The sequence below is a fragment of the Lytechinus pictus genome, chromosome 12, assembly GCF_037042905.1.
Source record: "Lytechinus pictus isolate F3 Inbred chromosome 12, Lp3.0, whole genome shotgun sequence".
In the NCBI taxonomy this organism is placed as follows: Eukaryota; Metazoa; Echinodermata; class Echinoidea; order Temnopleuroida; family Toxopneustidae; genus Lytechinus; species Lytechinus pictus.
In genome coordinates this window covers 12,356,707-12,377,698 of record NC_087256.1, presented here as the reverse complement: position 1 = coordinate 12,377,698, position 20,992 = coordinate 12,356,707, and the positions used below count along the sequence as shown (strand labels likewise).

The 20,992-nt window shown below is 33.8% G+C and overlaps 1 protein-coding gene across 12 annotated transcripts in view; it reads left to right on the top strand.

The window, feature by feature from the left end:
- The first annotated feature begins 252 nt into the window (after positions 1 to 252).
- The window catches only part of LOC129272403 (cilia- and flagella-associated protein 46-like), a 70,672-nt gene continuing 49,932 nt past the window's right edge, over positions 253 to 20,992 (top strand). Inside the window, exons 1-18 of one of the 12 annotated variants that reach the window (XM_064107659.1) lie at positions 253 to 397; positions 3,760 to 3,893; positions 4,793 to 4,924; positions 5,603 to 5,667; positions 6,366 to 6,654; positions 6,981 to 7,075; positions 7,611 to 7,763; positions 8,826 to 8,939; positions 10,318 to 10,350; positions 11,368 to 11,391; positions 13,303 to 13,362; positions 15,316 to 15,415; positions 16,228 to 16,326; positions 17,192 to 17,382; positions 18,025 to 18,121; positions 18,982 to 19,113; positions 19,736 to 19,856; positions 20,441 to 20,564. In XM_064107659.1, coding sequence (XP_063963729.1) covers positions 349 to 397; positions 3,760 to 3,893; positions 4,793 to 4,924; positions 5,603 to 5,667; positions 6,366 to 6,654; positions 6,981 to 7,075; positions 7,611 to 7,763; positions 8,826 to 8,939; positions 10,318 to 10,350; positions 11,368 to 11,391; positions 13,303 to 13,362; positions 15,316 to 15,415; positions 16,228 to 16,326; positions 17,192 to 17,382; positions 18,025 to 18,121; positions 18,982 to 19,113; positions 19,736 to 19,856; positions 20,441 to 20,564 — 2,012 coding nt within the window. In that variant the 5' untranslated portion in view covers positions 253 to 348. Of the gene's footprint in view, positions 398 to 3,759; positions 3,894 to 4,792; positions 4,925 to 5,602; positions 5,668 to 6,365; positions 6,655 to 6,980; positions 7,076 to 7,610; positions 7,764 to 8,825; positions 8,940 to 10,317; positions 10,351 to 10,733; positions 10,767 to 11,367; positions 11,392 to 13,302; positions 13,363 to 15,315; positions 15,416 to 16,227; positions 16,327 to 17,191; positions 17,383 to 18,024; positions 18,122 to 18,981; positions 19,114 to 19,735; positions 19,857 to 20,440; positions 20,565 to 20,992 lie in introns of all 12 variants that reach the window. The other 11 variants (XM_064107658.1, XM_064107661.1, XM_064107660.1 and 8 more) reach the window with 11 other exon arrangements.

The following is a 20,992-nucleotide window of genomic DNA, read 5'->3' as shown; positions in this document are numbered from 1 at the left end:
TATATAAATAATTAGAAATGATATTTTATATAATAGTAGTTATTTACAAATAAAATGTAAATTATATATAAATAATAGTTATTATTTAATAAATAATGATTATATAACAAATAATTGTTCTATATAATATTGGTACATTCGGCGCCTCATAATAACTAGCCTCGAACTCGCGTTTAGTCATGAAGATGTCCTTGTATTGTGACAGTCTCGTGAAACCGTCCTTTCCTGCGTACAAAATTTATGTTGCATTGTGGGTACGGTATAGGTATTAAACAATTTTTCGTTGCCAAGGGCAAGGCGAGACCCGCGGCCAAGAAGTATGCAAATTCTTTATCTTTTGCTGTCAAAATGGATAGTAACATCAGGCAACTACTGGCAGCAACTCAGCAATTCGGAGGTAAGTTTCTAATATTTATAAGGGTGAGTGAGTGGATGTATCCTAAGTTTACATGGACTGGTTGAAAAAAAATTGTCGATGTCGCCAGCGCCGGTTGACCACACTAACACAATATTTAGCATATGGGACTGGGTTATCTCAAAAATAAAACGGCCGAGGTCAGGCCGTGTCGACGTGAGGCAGGTGCCGCTGGCGTAGACCGATAAATCAGCAGATTTGTATTTATTAATTTAGTCTACTGCTGCTGGCGTGACTTGTCGACATGCCTAGTAAGGGCAAGGCTAACTAGTCTAAGTACCATTTCTAACATTAACATTAATTTCCAGACTGCAATTTCACTAATTTTGCTCGCGACAAGAGGGGGTGACCAGCCCAGATTTCACAAAATGAAATACGGGACAATCGACAAAGAACAATGGACGAGCGGATTGAATCAAAGTAGGCTACACAAAACTCAAATGTTATAACATTGTCATGATTGTGTAGCTAGCCTAGTCTTTGTTGATTTTTTGATACTTGTGAAAACAAATTATAAAGAAAAGGAAGGGAGGGTGAACAAAAGAATAAAGGAAAGAAAGAAAAGAGGACAGGAAAGAGATGAATTGCGAGGAAAAAATGAGGGGAAAATGAAGTAAAAAAAATTTTGAAGGAAAAAAATCAAATCAAAGAAAGAAAAAATAATAAAAGAAGGATGAAAGAATTAGAAATAATGAAAGAAAGAAAGAATAAGGTTTCCATCATTCTTTGAAATTAATAAAGAAAGGAAGGGAAGATGAAGGAATGTGTGAAAGAAAATATAAAGGAGAGAAAGGAAAAAAAGTAAGAAAAAGGGAAAAAAAAGAATGATGTTTCATTCATTCTTTGAAAAAAAAAAAGAAAGAAAGAAAGGAAGGAAGGAAGAAAGTAAGAAAGAAAGAAGAAAAACAGGTAGGAAGAAAGGGCAAGAAAGAATAAGGGAAAAGAATTAGAAGGAAAAAAGAATGAAAGAAAGGATGAAAGAGAGGGAAGAAAGAATGAAGGGAGGAGAGAATGAAAACAGAAAATAATGGAAGGAGAGAAACAACAAAAAGAAAAAGGAGAGAAAGGGAGAAGGAAGCAAAGAAAATTTTAAGGAAAGAAAGAATGAAGGAAATAAAAAGGAAATTCAAAAAAGGAAAGTAAGAGAAAGAAAAATGAACAGAGAGAGAGAAAGGAACAGGAAAGGAAAAATTGGAAACAAAGATAGATGGAACAAAAAAAAAAGCAAGCAGGAAGGATAGAAGGATGAAGAAAGAAGGGTAGAAAAGAAAGAAAAATGAAAGAAAGAAAGAGGGAAAAATTCAAACTTCAAGCAAACAAAAAATCCAATCATCTAACCAAAATCTAAATGATATTTGGGTTTTTTTTATATGTTTTAAATATTGTTTAATAGAAAACTAAAAATGTTTTAGAGATGAATAACATTTCAAGGTGAAACATTGTCAAACTTAGAAATTAGATGAAACATCGCGGCATCACAAACAGGCATCTCTCTTCTCATTACAAGTTCGCAGCGATCACGACAAGACTCAAAACAAAAGCTGAAACAACTATACTATGAAAACTCAATAACTTGCTCCTCTGATTACATCACCAAATCAGTAATCTGAGAATCCATAATATGATCCATATAAGATTTTATGATTAATTTGGTGGAAAAACTGTTTGTCATGTCCTGTGTGTGGCAGGCTACTAGCTTTAGTTTTCTATGTTTGCACCATTGAGAATCTGCTCCGATCCTACATGTACATGCCTAGCTAAAGCTAGTAGCCTGCCACACACAGGCAGGAGGCCAGTGCAGGCCACGTGTATGTATGTGTGCTGACTTTATGTGTGTGTGTGTGTGTAGATATTATATACATAACTTTTCGTTTGCAATATTGAAAAATCACTGCAGAACTCGCAAAAGTTTACATTAATTGATTTTATTGTTGTCTCTGCGTCGTCATCTGTTGGTTATTTGATGAAAATTCTTCACTTTTCTATGTATTCATTATATTTTGTTCAATATTCTGAAATACGGGACAAATAAGCGTCCCGGGAAGGGTTTGTCGGGAGTGAGACGCCGGGACAATGGAGCAAAATAAGGGACAATCCCGGGAAATATGGGACGTCTGGTCAACCTGCTCGCGACTGTACATAATACATCTCATAAATTTCAAGAAAGTAGTGCCAGACAATATTGCAAATATTGACAAAGCACAGTTTTGTAAAAAAAATTGGGAGATCTAAAAGTTAGCTAGACTAGATAGTCGGATCTAATGTTAGATCTAGTCTAACACTGAAGTAATGTTAATGTTAGATCTAGATCTATTTTTTCGAGAAAGAAAGAGCTTGTTTGTGAAATAAGAAAAAATAATGGTGCCTAAATAAAAATGAAAAAAATACACTCATTGTTTGAAATAATGGAGATTTACAGGGAAAATGTGCGGACTTGTCTTTGGCTTTGTAGTGTTCTGTAAATATTATTGAAAGTTTGTTTTTATCAAAATCTATTTGGGAAAGTGTCTAAGACTCCAGAGTCTACATCAAAATAATCCTCAACATCTAAATTAAAAACAATAAAAATTACTTAAAATTTACAGAAATTACAAATAACCTCTGAAAAAGTAGCAAAATACATGTAGATCATGTCTATATGTACAGGAAAATACATAGACATAACAGGACCTCGCTCAACTGACTGTCGCACGCACGTGCGCACACGTAGTACATGTAAGCCTACATGTATAGTCTATTATAGACCTACTTACATGTATCTCATGTTGTGTATTGATGCAAAAATCAATGAATTTCATGATGCATGTATCTCAAACTTAAGTGTTGAAGTGCAGTGTGTTGCCATTGCTGTTTTATTCAAATTTCACATCTTTTCATTTATTTGAAATATCTAATATAGTGTATGGGAATTTCATACTTACAAGTACATGTAGACAACTAAAATCCATCTGTTTTGAGGAGTTTAAAACATTTGTTTACTTTTTGACTTTCTTTCCTTAATGTACACAGATGGCTAGCCATCTTGCAAGCAGTGTGAGGGGCCTAGTCCCCATATGTCTATTATTCATCTATGGGGATTTCTATTTTTTTAAAGGACAAGTCCACCCCATCAAAAAGATTATTTGAATAAAAGGAGAAAAATCCAACAAGCATAACACTGAAAATTTCATCAAAATCGGATGTAAAATAAAAAAAGTTATGACATTTTAAAGTTTTGCATAATTTCACAAAACAGTAAAAGAAAAAGAAAATTGGGAAGCAAAAAGCCTTAGAAAACTGTCTATGTATAAACCCAGTCAATTGTTTTGTTTTTCAAAGCTACTACATTCTTTGTTTCATTATAGTGCAAGGAAAGGGATCTTTCCTTCACCAAGCCTATGATCTTCTGAAGAGCGCTGCTGAATCTAAACCTAACCCAGATGGCCCCCTACCCTTCAACCAAGATCTTTATGTGTTGTGTGCAGAGCTGGCTCTTAAGGTACATGTGAAACCTATCAATCTCAAATTATAATCTACAGACACCATCGTGTGATTAGCAGGGAACAAATTTGTCATAGAAGTATGACATTTTTAATTGATAATAATCTTATGAAACTGTGCTATGACAAACTTTAGAATTTTACTAATGTACCAGATGTCTGCTACAATTCCAATATGTGATAAATTGTTTATGATAAAGATGAAAATCTATGTAGAAAAATAACTCATAATCTCATCTTTCCAAAGGTTATCGAAATTTGATGATTATAAAAGCTACTAACAGTGGGCCTATATTGAACCTTGTGAGGTGTTTTCTTTTATAATTTTTTTTGGTGTACATATATATATGTTACATGTAGATAGCTGTTTACCCCCAAAATGTCTGATTCAGCTGAACGTGATCAAGTCTGGGATTAATTTCATTGAGGCCTTTCATTTTAGCTGTGACAATAGCAATTGATCTTCAATACTTGAAGCATCCTGTAATTAAGGATTCGTTTTGCTTTCGTATTTTTGTTGACCCTTTCAGATCATTTAAGATGATTTTTTTTTATCAGAAGTAACATGTATGATGGATATATTCAACCTTAAGATGTGATTTTTCAAGAACGTTTTTTTTTTCATGAAGAGGTACAGTAAATTTGAAAAAGAGACAAATAAAGTGGACAATTTACTTGAATTAAAGTTGCCATCATAGAGCATTTTTTTCTTCTTGATGGAATGTTTGTTTGCTAATCAGTAATCATCACTTGTTTTAGTGTGACTTGGTAGTTGATACTCAGTAATGTGGTACTGATAGTCATCCCTTAGGACTCTGTAGTTGTAAGTGTTAACTCTTGAAATGTAAATTATTCTTAAAGTGGAAAATGAAACACATTATTGATTTCTTTCCTTCAGAATGACCTGCCACACATCACCAAGGAGTGCCTCAAAATGTTCTTCATGAAGACACCACCTTCCAATCAGTTTCTCTGCAGAGCCTACCTATGCCATGCCCAACTCTTGGCACCTTCATCAGCTAATGACCCTGTAAGTTCACTTTCAGTTTCATAGTTTCATTCGTCTTGTACCAGAAGACTGTTTTTCTACCATACAATTGATTTGATTTACATTATCAATTGTATTATGGAGGTTTTTTATTATAGCCATTGGCTATACATTATAGATCCAATAGACTCTTCAACGATTTTTTAAAATTCTAATTTATATGGGAGAGACACTCCAATATTACAAAATTGGTTAAAATTATAGTGATTAAAGTGTGCAATACATTTTAAAACTCATTGGCAGAGGCATAAGTTCAGACGATGTGTATATGAAATCTATCTTCATGTAGTTTCATTTTATAGGATTTCAAAACTCATGCTTGAGGTATTACAAACTTCACACCCTACTTCCTCTTTATATGAATTTAAAGAATATTTTGCTGGTTTATTTTTTTTATAACATATCTCATTAGAGTATATGTTTGTATTAAGTTGTTTAAAAACTCTAAATTAATTTTAGCCAACATTGTAGGATTTCAGATGGACTGCCAAAAATAATTAAAATGAAGATTTATGACCAAGAAGTACTATTATATTTAAATGATGGAAGATGATATCACGACAATATGATATTGTATTGCTTTTTTTACACTTGAAATGTAGAATATACGTGTACATGTAAATATTTTCATTTTGTATCATTTCTTATTTCTTATTACAGACCCAGCTTGAGAAGGCAGTGGTTTACATCCAAAAGGCAATCAACTTTGCCAAAGAAAATCCAAGGTATTGTAGAAGAATCAGTGATTAAATCTCTTGGATGACAAAATGTCATATAATCCAAGTTCAAAGAAATATATATATATATATATTTTTGGATGACTAGATAATTTGTCAAATGATACTATGTTGGAATCCCTGCTCTTTCTCCAATGATACTGTCACTAAGTCATGTCAGAGGGATGTATGACTATCGCTCTGAAAACATTTTTATGGCAAATGCTCTGCTGAACTTTTATTTATTTTTTTTGCCAGAATATTTTCCCCCACATCATATCTAAACTGTATGTGTTCATATCTACTGAAGATTATGAATTGAAAATTGTTTTGAATTTGAGAATCATTATATTCATTATTGATAATTTTGAAATTATACCTTGATCGGGGGAGCGTTTCATGAAAGGACTTGTCGGACGTTTTATCCGACAAGTCCCATTTTATCCGACAGTTACCATAGTAACAGTACCTCTCAGCCAATCAACATCAGAGAAAGATGGCAGATCTGACAACTTGTCGGATGAAAATGTTGATGAAACACTCCCCAGGGTTGTTTGGGGTTGTTAATGAGTTTGTTGATATTATACCTGTTATTATGCTGATTTTACAGTCTACCTGTGCAATTCATAAAAGGCACATATACACTGTAATACACCTATCTGATTGATTATTACAAGTCAATGAAATTTAATATCCCTTCCCTTCAGGTATCACTTCCTTGTCTACAATGCCTCCGTCCTCTACTGGCAATTCTGTCGGCCATTCCTGAAGCTAAACTATCGCCAGTACCTCTCTGTCAGCCTCCACCATGTAGTCAAAGCCTTGGATGACATAGAAGACAAGGATTACGAGTGGCGAGCCCAGCTAATGATTGCACTCATTGAATGCCATGTTGATGCAGGTCGGACTAAGGAAGCAGCGGAGGTTAGCAAGGCCACGGCCGAATTCACCAAGACCCATGTACCACTCCTCTACAAACAAGTTATATCTCTGCAGGTGAGATTGAGTCAAAGTTAACTTGAAGAGTGATGAGTATATGCTTCAAATTCATTGTTTTACATTTATGGTCAGAAATTGTAAGTGGCATCTGTGACTTTAATGTTTCTCTTTTATCATTCAGACTGCTAAATCTTACAGTATATTCTTATTTGTCTCCTCGATATGAATTCTAGTTTATAAATTATACTTTTTTTCAGTTTTCATGATGAAAATGAGTCAGTTTTGATAACCTACAAATTCTTTGGTATATGATGAAGTCATCATTTTTATCTCAATTATGAATTTTCAAGTCTAGAAATGTTTCTTCTGATTGATCTCCTTAGGTTCGTCACCAGCTTGTTGATATGGGTAAACTACAGAAGGATCTCAGGTCAAGTGGCGAACTTACTGTTTACTTCAAGCTCATGAAATTGAGGGTGTACGTATCCTATTTGCTATTTAAAACATTTAGGCTGAAGTTATGTGTATTTCAAAGTGTATTGCAAAGCTTAATATAAATATTTGTTCACAAATGTTTTCAAAATTCATTGTTTGAAAATTAAATATTTGATTTTCATTGTATAATTCCATTTTTTTCAGTTAGAATGACAGATATACCATTCTTGGGTTCTTGGTTTTCTACTTATAGCTTATGTTAGAACATTACCTTGAATGTTAGATAAATTTGATTAATTAATTACTTGCCTATTTAAATTCAGATAATTGTGTGGTTTTCAAATTAAATTTACTTGTAATTGCATTTTAACCATGAACATTTTTGGAGTATTGGCTCCAAATTCAATATACCTGCAATCAATAAATTACATGGATCAAGGGTATTTTGGGGGTCATATTCATAAAGTCCTCAGAAGCTTGTGAACTAAATGCACTGAAAACAGTAAACAATGATATTTAGATTTATTATATGTACATTCATATCCCTAGACTAAATTATTTCATGATTGTATTTGTAGTGCCTTTGAACAGGGTGAAATAACGGACTATTCACCTCATCTGGAGCGTATATTGAAGAACATTGTGCACGACGAGGACTTCTCTCGAGCCTCAAGCTCCATGAGCGTAGCCAGCGGCCGCAAGACAGCTACACCAACTATTGGAGATGATAGGTAGGGCAGGGCCGTAGGGTGAAAGATCTGAAGTTTATGTTTTGTTTAATAGGGAAAGAAGGTAGTAGATATGTAAGTGTCTTTGTTTTTTTGCTTGATTTTGTATGAGTGTCAGCTGTGATGATGTTTTTATCATTGCTGGAGAAATCTGGATGATATTGTGTATACCCATATCCCATTACTTCTATGGCCCGTATTCTGAACTCTGGTTTAAATTAAACTTTGGTTTAAAGTTGTGGTTTAACTATGGAGAGCCAATTGGGGCACAAATCCCTATTAAGTTGTGGTTTAACTATGGAGAGCCAATTGGGGCACAAATCCAATTTATTAACTCATGACACCCAAATTGTCTAGGAATGATAACTGGAGTATTTTAAAGTATTTTACTTCATTTTGAAAGCAAAAGGAAACAAAATAGTAAACACAAGAAATATGCATTATAAGCAGCCTTTTTTATTTTTTGGCTCTCCGTGGTCTAAGTTAAACCTGACTACAGAATAAGGGCCTATGTGTTCAGTCAATTACTAGTATATGTGAATAAACAGTATCCAATGATGTCATGCATGTATTTTGTTGTTTGTGAGCGAATGAATGGAAAAATTGTGGTATTGTTCCAAAGTGAAATGGCGATATAAAACTAGAAGTCTGATAAGATTTCGATCATTTTTCTTTTAATACTGACAAATATTGGCAAACTGTTTCTGCATTGTATTGAAAAATAAGATCCTTCACATAAAAACCTGCTTTTTTCATATGATCTTTTCTTTCTAATGCTAATAAAAAAGCTAAATCCTTTTGCATATTTTTAATTGAGAAAGCTAAAAATTATGTTTTAAAGAACACATAAAATATACACCCTTTATTGATAGTAGAAGGCTAATTTGTGCTGGTTTTTGTTGTCTTTGTATCTAATCTAGTTTTATGTTGCATTATACAGTATTAATCATGTTTTTTATCGTAATATTAATTTTCTCTATGTAGATTGTAATTGTCCATTCTAACTTGTCCATAGCTCATCCTTATTCACTGTTGTATATTCTCCCATGACACAATATGATATAGGAGCAGGTCATCTGGTGCCCCTACCCAAGGATCGGGTGAAGGGGGTCGGGAGCAGGGGTCAAGCTCCCCCTCCATTGCCTCTATTATACGCTTGGCCAACACTGCCAGCGAGGTGTAAGTTGTTTTAATACATAAACCTCAACTCACCTCACCCAACCCCACTCTACACCCCACCCAGCACCCTAGCCTACATCCTCGCAGAGCATGATCCATGGGTTGCAGTCCTTATTCACTGTGTATATCTTTAATTCTACCCCTACCCATTTACTTTCAAGTTAATGAACACCCATGATAATAATTAATTCCTTGTATGAGGTGCTTTGATGGTTATTTGACAAAATTCTTTTGTCACACTGGCTCATTTGCTGGTTTACTAAACCTAAACAAATTTAAGTCTAGAATCAACATCAAACCTAACACTATCTGTTACCAGTTCACTGGAAAACAAATTGATTTTTTCCCTATGTGTATGTATCATTGATGGACCCTCCCCCCCCAAAAAAAAGTGTTCTTAAAATGTTTTTTTTTTAATGCAAAGATTGCCTCAAGGACAACTTGCATTTTAGTGAGCATTTGGAATTTTAAAATTATTTCTTACAAGTGGATATGTATATTGTGCAAGGAATTTTTTTTCAGTCTTTCACCAATATCAAACATGTTTAATGCAGTGAAATATTTTTGCCATAGTTTAGTATTAATGCAGAATTATGAATTCTTTTGTGTAAAATTATTCTCTAAAACTTTAAAGAATATATTAGGCTTTTCCTATTCCCAACCATTCTTGTAATTGTAAAAGCAGCTTTATAAAGCACTGTCACTGGTTAATTAATTTCTTAGCAAACATCAGTAACCTCAATAAAGCACCGCCTAGAATTTGAGTGTCATTTGTCTCTATGTCTTGATAGTTCATGACTATGTAATGTGTCTTGTGAGAAGGGTTATTTCTTGTCCACATATACTTTAAATTTAGTCTGTAGAACAATACTCAGTTTTCTCATTACCTAAAAGATAAAAATTGTATTTTTATGTTGTACATGTATGTGTTTATTACACTGTGAATGAACACTTCTTTTAGTTTGTTTGTCTTACAAAGACATCTGCGTAGATTTAGAAGACGATATAAAGTCCAAGAGAATCTAACAAAATCTATCCCCTGCATTGTTTTTTTTACCTTCTTCTTTTAAGAAAAAAAACCATGAAAAAGCTGTATATTATTTTTGCTGTGGTCATCAAAGCACCACTATTGTAACCACATGCTAATCTTTATAATCTAATTCAACATTTTTATAATTAACATATACCCTGTAACTATCCATTTTTTTCATTGGGATTTCATTGGAATTGTAATAATTAAAAAAATCCACATCTGCTAATAGTCAGCATATCAGTAACATTGTGCTTTTAATATATCCTCTAATCTGCCTTTCAAAGTAATCTTCCATAACCACTGTGCATTTTATTTTGTGGTCTCTCTAATCTCATTTTTATACAGCTCTAGTTCAGCCGATGAGCTCGATTCATCTTGGTAAATTCTCATTCTTTTCCAAATGGAGAGATTTTACGATTAAGTGACTTGGGATCCTCACTTTGATTTCCTTCAAAGTATTCTAATGGCTTGTTTCTTTGTTTATTGGTATCTAGTATTTATTATTCTTTTAAAATAAACTCATCTTTAGAATTTAGTATGATGTAGAGGTGTCAAGGATCCTGTACTTTCTCTTTTACTTTGTAATTTGGACAGGAAATTTGCCCCCTTTTTAACTGTCTTTTTTTCTTTTTTTACATTAGCCTTGATATTGTCTGTGTGGATACCAAAGGACAATATACTCTTTTTCTATAAGAGGGAAAGTCCTCCTAGTTAGAATAAACTTTATTAAGATTTCCTATACTTGTTTTTTTTTCAAACAGCTCTAGTCCTACTGATGATCTACTTTCATCTGGGTAAATTGTGTTGCTTTTTTGAATAAGAGGTTTCTTTGAAGATACAAGGTTTCTTTGAATTGAGACTGTCTGATTTCTTTTTTTTTCATCAAAATTATCATGTTGTGGCTGTCACTTTACTGTCTCGATCAATTTTGGTATATGTAAAGTTTTGAAAGAATGTTTCCTTCTATTGTTCACCTTACATTTTGAGCAGAAACTTTGTGATTCTATCTTATTTGGGTATTTTTTTCCAAATATATTTGCACTTATTGCTGTTGGATTCATGTCACAATAAAAGATGTGGGAATTTTTATCTTTGGAATATCGTTTTGATATAGAGTCATTCAAAGACACTTTATCATGAACATTTCTCTCAATAGCACATTTGCTTCATCTGAATACCAAGCTGTTAGTATATAATTCCGCCATGATGAAGATTTTCCTGAATAAACTAAGTACCATGAGCCAATGTAAGCGAATAGCTAATATTTTTCAAAAAAGGAATAATTTATATTTATCTTGTGATTTGAGCTTACAAAGGTATACTCTAATCATATATAAACCCCTTTTCTTGAAATTACAAATATTCATAATCATTTATAATTTCATTTTTTGCCAGCTCATCAAATCTCGACCCGCCTGTGTAAGTTGAAGACATAGAATTAGATTATGCATGTGCATCTATCTAGTATTAGAATTTTGATTTAAGGCTGTGATAGCATAGACTGTTTATTAGATTCTTAGATGTACATAGATATATGTAAACTTTCTCTTTCTGTGATGTATATTTCTAAACACAAAGGAATTTCCATTGACCATAGTTCCATATTCTGTATATAAATTTGTAACTAAGTATACATTTAGTGTGTAGATACAATTGTTATACACTTTAGCTAGTATAATATGCTCTATAAATAGAATATGACAATTTAATGTATCCCTTGGCTTCATTTTACAAAGATATGCAATGTACCGTTCCAGTTGATAATTTCTTTCTTTATCTCTTTAAGTACACAATTTGAGGGTTCCATGACATTTGATTTTGGTGACGGTTGCTCTGCTATAAATTCCACTAATCAAATGACCAACTTCATCCCTGGATTTAAAACTATACCATACCTTAAACCTAACCCTAAACGTAACATAAAACCATATTGCAACCCTAACTCTTAACTCTCTAACCCTACTACTTAGACGAAATAAAGCCTGGAGCAATTTTCACAAGAGAAATTGTCTTGTAACCAATTTGAGATCAAACTCAGCTTGAGTTTAATATTAATCTTTCAAAACTCTTTGTGATGCAGGCCCCTGAACTACCAGTATTTTGGTCCTCATCAAACATTGCATGCTTGTAATAACATTTATTTATCTTTGAATAAAAATTCATGTACATCTCTGAGAAAATGCATAATCTTTCAATTCTTCAAATTTTTCTTTTGACTATACAGTGTTGGCATATAAACATGGACGCATATTATCACCAGCACTGTTTTCATAGCCCTTGCACGAAAATTATTAATCTGTTATAAATTTCACTTTGATTGTTTGATGAAATTGTTTGTTTAAAGCTATAGGCGCAGGTTCACATTCCATTTTCCAGTCATGCACCGTTTACTTTCCCAAATCCCCTATCACTTGATAACAAATACACACCTTTCCACTGCTGTGAATTGCCTTCCACTCTTTGTGCAACAAAATCATTACATTATTCTTGTCACTGTGTAATTCTTGAAGGTAACAGAAACTTGGTAAGTGTATAATTCATTTTAACCATGTATTTATATCAGCATACCAGCCCCATGGATGTAAAAAGGCATCAACATCAATATAAGATGAAAACTTAGTGATTTTTAGTTTATTATTGATTAATTACTAAATGTAAATATAATGTTTGCCACTAATGGATTTCCTCAGAGAGAGATGATTAAGAAAAAAGACACATGTACAAAAAACAAGCACAAAAAACAAAAACAAAACTGGATTAATATATTTCATATTATTATTTGCAGAATGTTATTAAATATGAAATTAATATTTTACTGAAATTACTTTAATCATTGAACCACAATATCTTTCATTGTGCTGTCATTGTTCATGTCATATTTTACTTTTTGCTTCAGCTCTGGGCCCCGTCTTACAAAGAGTTGCGATTGATCCCATCAATCGCAACTATGGACGGCTAGCAACGTCAACATCTATTATGCATGTTTGTTCATAATATTTTCTAGCTATGATGTATATTCATGCATTCATCGTTTTCTTGAATATTCACTGTTTCTCTTTTTTTAGTTACAAAAGACATTTTGCAAATTTCCTGTAGAAAAAATTATGACCCTGGTGGATTTCCATAGAGTTACGATTGATTGGATCAATCTTAACTCTTTGTAAGATGGGGCCCTTGTCTGTTGTTCCTGTGTTCGGTCTATTCCATGCATGCATGTACTAACTAATGTATTCCTGCCATTTCCTTCTATTTTTTTTTCTATGATTTCATTTTTTTAATGATTTCATTTTTAATCCTGCTTCATGACCATAATTGCATGCGGTCATGTAGCAAGTCTATGGTGTCTAAATGGAAAGCAGCCCCTGTAGCCCCTGTCAATAGGGATAAGAAGTAAGTTTGCATGTGTGTGATAGTAGAAGTACTTTTGAATAGTGATAGAATAATCATATATTATTAAAAAAAGGTAGATATAATTACTTCTCAAGGCTCATTCACATACTGCCAATTTAAGACCTTTAAACCATATGAAGAACCAATTGAAGGTCAGTCAAACTTTTTAGACTGTTGGAAAGCAGTATTTGACAGGGCCTTCACTTTCAATCATGTCTATCTATGAATGATGTGTAGCTTGATGTGCATGTATGTTCTGTTTTAGTGCTGTCCACATGTGTGTGAGATGTGTGTGTTTGTTGAGGACAAGTAATGGGAAATTCCCTGAGATTTCGTTTGATTTCAAAAAAAAAAAAAAAAAACTCACCCCCCTGATAGTCATTCATTGTCAAAGTATTAGTGTTAGTCTCCTTGTGTCAGCTTTTCAGGGAATAATGCTCTTGTGAATTAAATGTATCTCAAATTATCCAGCCATTTTTTTTTTTTGGGGGGGGGTGGGAGGTGGTTGTTTATGGATGTATTTTCTTGTAATTTTTTTCATTAAGATTTTGTAATAATTCCAGTTTTAAACCTGTGATTCCTTTTACAGCAGTATTGAGGACATATTTATGGAGGATATGTACAACTTTACAAACATCAGTTTTATTGGTTTGATATGGATTGTGTAGATTATATTGATTTATTTTACAATGAATTACCAATATTGCAATAATCAGGACATTCATATTCCTGTGAAAAATAGTCATTTTATATATTTGAAAGTAAGAACTTGGGGAAATATAGCACTTAATACTTAGGGGAGTTTCACAAATTGTTGAGTCTGATTTTTGGTCATTTGTGGTGTATAACGCATGCCATCACCCCATTGGTCAGATTATGATCAATGGCAGTTAAACCATATGTGTATTGCCATCTACTCATGACTTACACGTAAAGGCACACCCATCTCTTTGTCAAACCCTCCCCAGATTTTTGTTTTGTTTTGATTCACTTTCAGGTGATAGTGTTTGCTTTATTAAGGATTTTACATGTTCCATTTCATGCTTAGTGTGTGCAACACACGTTTTATATCTATGTTGTATATTTTGTAACAGATCTTGTAAATTGACTTGTTGGGTAAAACAAAAAAAGGAAAATCAAGTCGGTATAGATATTACAAACACCTGAAAAAAAATGGGGGGGGGGGTATTTTATTCCTTTTATGCATGTGATACATTGTTTTTGTCATTTTTGTTTTTACATTGAACACAGCTGATTTAAATTTGATTTCTGCAGTACGTATATCATCATCATCATGGGGCAACAGCTCATTTCACACAACAGAAATAAGACAAATCGTGGCGTGATTCATAGTTCTTTGCCATTCATCTGCCCACCTGTACAAGAAACTTGGCCAAAAATTGACTCAAGTCACTTATAACAATAATTATCAGTAACTAAAGTTGTTTGACAGAACAATAAAATGTGTTAAAGCATCACTATCCTATTAACCATAGGTCAGGCAACTGATATATTAATTTGTAAGATTAGTATTATGATGGTAAATTTTCTTCATTGGTTCCACAAACATTAAACAAATTAGGCAATGCTTCCTTTCAGAGTATGTAGCAGTCAGAGGGACGTTGCCTGTTGGCAGAAGAAGTGACTTAATTGATTCAAAAGAAAACCCCAAAAATAAAATTTTCTTGTAGTAGTTGATAGCAGTGAAAAAAATGAGCCATAAATCATAATCTTTTATTAAAATGATGATGAAAATAATCAGATTATTAATAGGTCACTGAAGATAAAGTATCAAAGTGCAACATATTATTATTACTCCAGTCATCAAACTCAACCCGTCTTGCTTGCAGTGCATTCAATGATTGCACATTCTCCGCTCATTGCGGAGTGTTACATTCCAGACTTAATCACAATATTAAGAACTGACTGTGTATGTTGCCTTGTGTATTTCAGAGCTTCATTGCTACTTGACCTGGCTCGTCTGTGCTCTGAATACAACTTACCTGATCTCCTTGCAAGGACTCTTGATGCTATGAAAAACTTTCCTCTCAAGGTAAGATCAAATTCTAATCATGCATTGAAAGGCAAAATGATTAATCTTGCTATTGATATTATTTGTGTATATTTCTCTTCGTATTTCATTTGATACTTGGGGGATGTAGATAAAAATAATAATAATAAACATTAATTTGTATAGTGCAGCTTTTATATGGATACATTCAGCTGCGCTTGTTCAGAGATCTTTACATGTTTACACAGCAAATTTCCTTAACTAAAGAGATATGTTTTTAATTTTGATTTGAAGAGAGTCAAGGATGGAGAGCTTCTTGTATCCATTGGCAGGCTATTCCATAGTTTGGGGGCAGCAAGTGCAAATGCACAATCACCAAGTGTGACTTTTGTTTTGTGAAATGAGATCTGGAACAATCATTTATCTGTGGAACTTTGCAGGCTTCGACAGTATGTTCGGGTTTTTTTGGATTTTAGATAACCTTGCCTACATATGGTAAAAAAACAGAAAAAGAAAATTGTTCTTATTTTTAGGACTACCTGTTACAACCCACTGCTCAATTCTTCAACATTGGATAATCTACAACATTCTAGTGGATACGGATTTTCTGTGGCTTAAAACAAAAATTCCAAGGCTCTTTTGAGATACTGTAGGGGTGAAAACGCACTGAGCCCCCATATATTTTTTTCCCTTGGTAAATTGTATAAGTAATTCATAATATTTACAAGATTAATAAAAAAAAAATCTGGCATTTCTTTTGTTGAAACGTGTTTTAGCCAGAGCTATTTTATTGATAATTATTCTAGCACATGATAAAAATAATGATTTTGGATTTACTTTATTTTAATTGACAGGACAAGGGAGCTTTCTTTGAAATGGAGTTTCTTCAGTGTGAGCTCATGGTTCGAAACCTGCTGGACAAGCAGGAAGCATACAATAAGAATGCAGTAGAAGTAAGTTATTTTTATGTACTTGGAAAGTATATCCAGTTGAATTATTTTGGATGTCTAGTCATTTGTGTTCATAGGCCTATGCACAACCTCCACTCCCTGTTGTTTTGGTCTGCTTCAATTTTGTATTCAATACGAGAACATATTCGTAAAAGGACCTTAATCTAACGAATATCCCATAGGCTCCTGTACAAAACTTGCTTTTCAGCTGTCTAGTGCGAATAAGCGAATGTGCGAAATATACAATGCGTACAACAATGACAGATGCTCTATCTAACGAGGCGCTAGCCGAGTTTAATAGAGTGTCTCTTTCTTTCACCGAATGTAAAATGTTGCACCATTGCACAAATAAGAATGTTCGCTATTTGTGTTGTACAACGCCTCAGAAATTAGCAAAATTACGAACAATAATTGTTATTTTCTTACGTAAATCTATGAAAATAAGAAAGAAAATTTTGAAAGCGAAATGAAAATTGTTTCAAATGTGCATCTGATCTGCAGCAGCAATAGGCATTTCAGCCAGTAAGCCCGTACCTTGCCTATTGCACCTGCATTTACTTAGTGCATGCAATGAGTTGAATCATATTTTTATCGCGACGTCACCTTTTCCTGACCCGTGCAACGGTACATTTTGGACGGTACGTGTGCAAAGGTACAAATGTTTAACATTCAGCTTCTCATTTGCTCGCGTACAACAAGCTAAGTAGGCGTTGTACAATAGGGTCTATGGTGTATTCATGAAAGAGCAGTTCTTTTCAGGAGTATGACATGGTGATATAAAACACTTTCATTATCTTTACACCATAAAAACATTCCAAGATCATGTCAGCATTGGAACTCTGACATCACTTTTATTTGTCAATTTCAGGTTCGTCTGCATGCCATAGAACGTCTTAGCGAGGCTGTAATGAATGCAGTACGCCATGGCGATCCTAACATCATACAGGCTGGTTGCGTAACCCTGTGGAACATGTGCTTACCGCTGCTGCAGTTGAACCTTAGAGGTCAGCTCAGGAAACCCCTCACACTGCTCGCCGAGTCTCTTGAAAATATACAGAGGTAAGGATGTTATTTAATTACATTCCTCTAAAAGAAAATGTTTATTACTCCAGGGCCCCGTAACACAAAGGTTAGTGATTAATCGCTAAATGAAACAGCCTATCAAGATCATCGTTGTATACGCATTTTGCTCAGTAGACTGAAAGGGAACCAATCAGAATTGTTCTTTCAAATTAGCTATTAATCACTAACCTTTGTGTTACGGAGCCCAGATGTGTGTTCTAGAGCAAACTTAATGTTCCTTTTTTATTCTGATATGAGATGTGCCATCTTAACAGATTTTGTGTACAGTTGATGTTCAGAGATTTGAGTAAGAGAGGTAAAATAAAGAGGCCGGTACTATGCAGTTTTCTTAATCTGTTATTTGACTAATAGGTACGAGATATGAAACAAACTCTCAATAAGAAAATTATGCCTTGCTATTTCAGCATTTTTAAGCAGTTAAACTATTGCCACTGTCTGGACATTTTTTGACCATAGATACATGGGTCATAAGAGACATAACAAATGTTGAATGTTTAGGAACTCACAATTTAATAACATATTGAAACTACTGTGTAGTGTGACACTATAGAGTTTGGAATAGTGCAGAAGTGCTGTGTAAGATCACACTAATTTCATTTATTTATTTTCTTTGTTCAGTTTACTGATCCTGCTCCGATGTCAGGTCCATACTGAGTTGGCTAAATGTGAGGAAGACATGGAGCAGATACAAGTGGCGATGGAACATTTAAAAAAGGTAACAATGACAGAGGTAGAACAAATTAAATAGCAGTGAAAGTATAGAGCAAAATCGGGATGTGTATATGATGTAGAGAATAGTAAAAATGCATTGTCTTCGTCTGGAGCTTACAATAAATTAAATAAAAAAATAATAAATTCTACTTCTATTTACAGCGCCCGCACCTGCACCTGCATTGCACCCACTTGTTCAGTAATTACCAATCTTAGTCACGAACCCTTTATGAGGCCTACATCAATTACAAGCTTAACCGCTCACGATGGCGGTCAGGTCTCCTGCGTTCATTTGTTAATGTTCATTTTTATTATTATTAAAATGTGAAGTATATGCCCACATCATTTTTTTTCTAATTATGTATTATGTACTATGTTTATATTGTATACATTATGGATTATTTTGTATATCGCAAACGAAGTAAATATTTTTGATAATTTATTGTGAACGCAGAAATGAAAATAAAACAAACAAACAATGTGGTACCAAATCATACTTGAAGATGCAGAGAGCTGTATATACATATGTATACTTTTATTGATGTGTGTTTGTACATATACGTATATAAGTGTTCTTTTAGTATGGCTTGCTCTATCAGTAGTTTCATACTGCTGTTCTTTGATGTTCTACATTACATGAAATCTTGACCTGTTAAAGGTTAATAGAAATTTCTGATGAATGCTGAGTAATCTAACCTGTTGGCGTATAGCAGGTTGCAAGAATTGGATTGGTAATAAAGATGAAAATAAATGAGAAATAAGGAAGAAAGAATACCTGTATTCATGTTTGAATATGTTCTTATTGGTGAGAATGTAGTGAATGTGAATTATGTGTACTGTTCTTCGCTAATTTTCTCTAAACAGGCCCTTGGCCTTGATGATGGAGGACTGTACCATGAACGTCTAGAGACATCACTTCATCGTCTTGAGTTGAGAGCTGAGTTATACAAACCACCAGAGAGATTGGAGGATCAGGCTGCTATGATCATTGAACAGGTAAATCTCATGATAAATCGCTTGTTGTTTCAGTACAATTTAGTTTGTGTTACCGGTACATCATCTGGATTGATAGTTAAGTGTTACAAATTATTGAATTGAAAATTAGTCATTGTAATTTTTTTCCAGTTTCTGTATTTTTCCAAGATTGGCATCATGTTGTTTTTATACCCCTGTATGGTTTATTAACTGGGAAACATGTCTTTATTGAAATAGTGAACTGTGTCTCTGTGTTTAATTATGCATAAATGATGTCAGTTTATTGTGAGACTGAATAAATGATAATTATAATTTGTATGACAGGAGATTGAATGGGTATATCCTTACAAGCTTTATGCATATAAGGCAATGAGGGTGTTTATATGCTGATATATATAAACAAAAGCATACTAAAATAATGATGATGCCATTTATTGAGTGCTAGTATTTTCTCTGTGATGTGTCTTTGCAATAGGCCTGTCATTTCAGACAGAGTAATTGAAATTCTTATAACTGCTTAATGTTGTGTAGTTATCTTTCATGATCGTTCCTTTGGTTGCTGAGGATAGAAGAATACGGAGGTTAGGAATAAGAGAGACTGGTAAATAACATCTTTTTGTCCACTGTGATAAACTTTATACAGGCAAGAACTAGTGCTGATTCTGGTACTGTCTTAATGAAGCGATCTCTGTTGGTCAAGGCTGGCCAGGCGTTGTCTCCAGATGCTTTTATGCTGGTCTTAGAGAGTGAAAGAGCACCTAAAGGTAGGTAACTGTCCATAATGTGTTGTCTCAGTTGGTAGAGCGTCCGGTCCACAACTGGGAGGTCGGGAGTTCAAGCCCTGGCAGCATCAGACCAAAAGATGTTAAAATGTTGGGGTTGCTGCTACCCTGTTTGGCGCTGCTCAGTGGCCGCCAGGCCCACGATCAATCGTGCAAAATAAATTTTCATAGGATTTCTATTTATGATTTCTGTTTCAAACAATGAAATATTGATTTTCATTTCATTTTCAATTCGTCACTGAATCGTACAGTGAAACTTGTGTATAAAGACCCTTATCTCAAGTGAGTCAAGACATTTTTTTTTTTCATAGATTAGTTGTCCTTATCGACAAGCTCCCCACATTATTGAATGAGGAATCACTTGTCAAGGGAAATTCAAAACTTTTAAGAAGTGATCTTTATTTGATCCTGTAAGTTGGGATCTTCCTTAGTTGTATCTTCTAGAGCACAACTTGTTTATGAATGGAGGAAGAATATGTCCTTAAATTCATTTCACTCTTCCAAAAACTATTCATATGAACCATTGTATTTTTGTATTTCAATGTCATTTTACCCCCTCCAAACAGCCGGGGGACGTGGAGCTGATTCAATCATTGCTCAACTTGGTGCCAAGGCTAGGAACTTTAAGAAGAGCACCAAGAAAGCCAATGGTCACATCAAGAGATTGGGCAGCGAGAATGAAAGGGAACGGTAAGTCCAATCAACATATTGAGTCATGATCAGTATTGGAAAATTTTGACGGCTATTATCCTTTAGAGTTGAATTTTTATTAATATGTTTAAATGGGGAGGGGGAATGATTCTACATTTGCTGTAAGGATAAGTGCTCCCAGAGCAACTCAGCTGCAAATGCCTGACATGGAACATAACATTAAATCTCTTATACATTCCTCTTACATCTATGAATCAGAAACACATCATTCACTAATTTATATTAATATGTTTTAATGGGGAGGGGGAATGATTCTACATTTGCTGTAATGATAAGTGCTCCCAGAGCAACTCAGCTGCAAATGCCTGACATGGAACATAACATTCAATCTCTAATACCTTCCTCTTACATCTATGAATCAGAAACACTATCATTCACTAATCCTGTCATCAGAAATGAAAACTTAA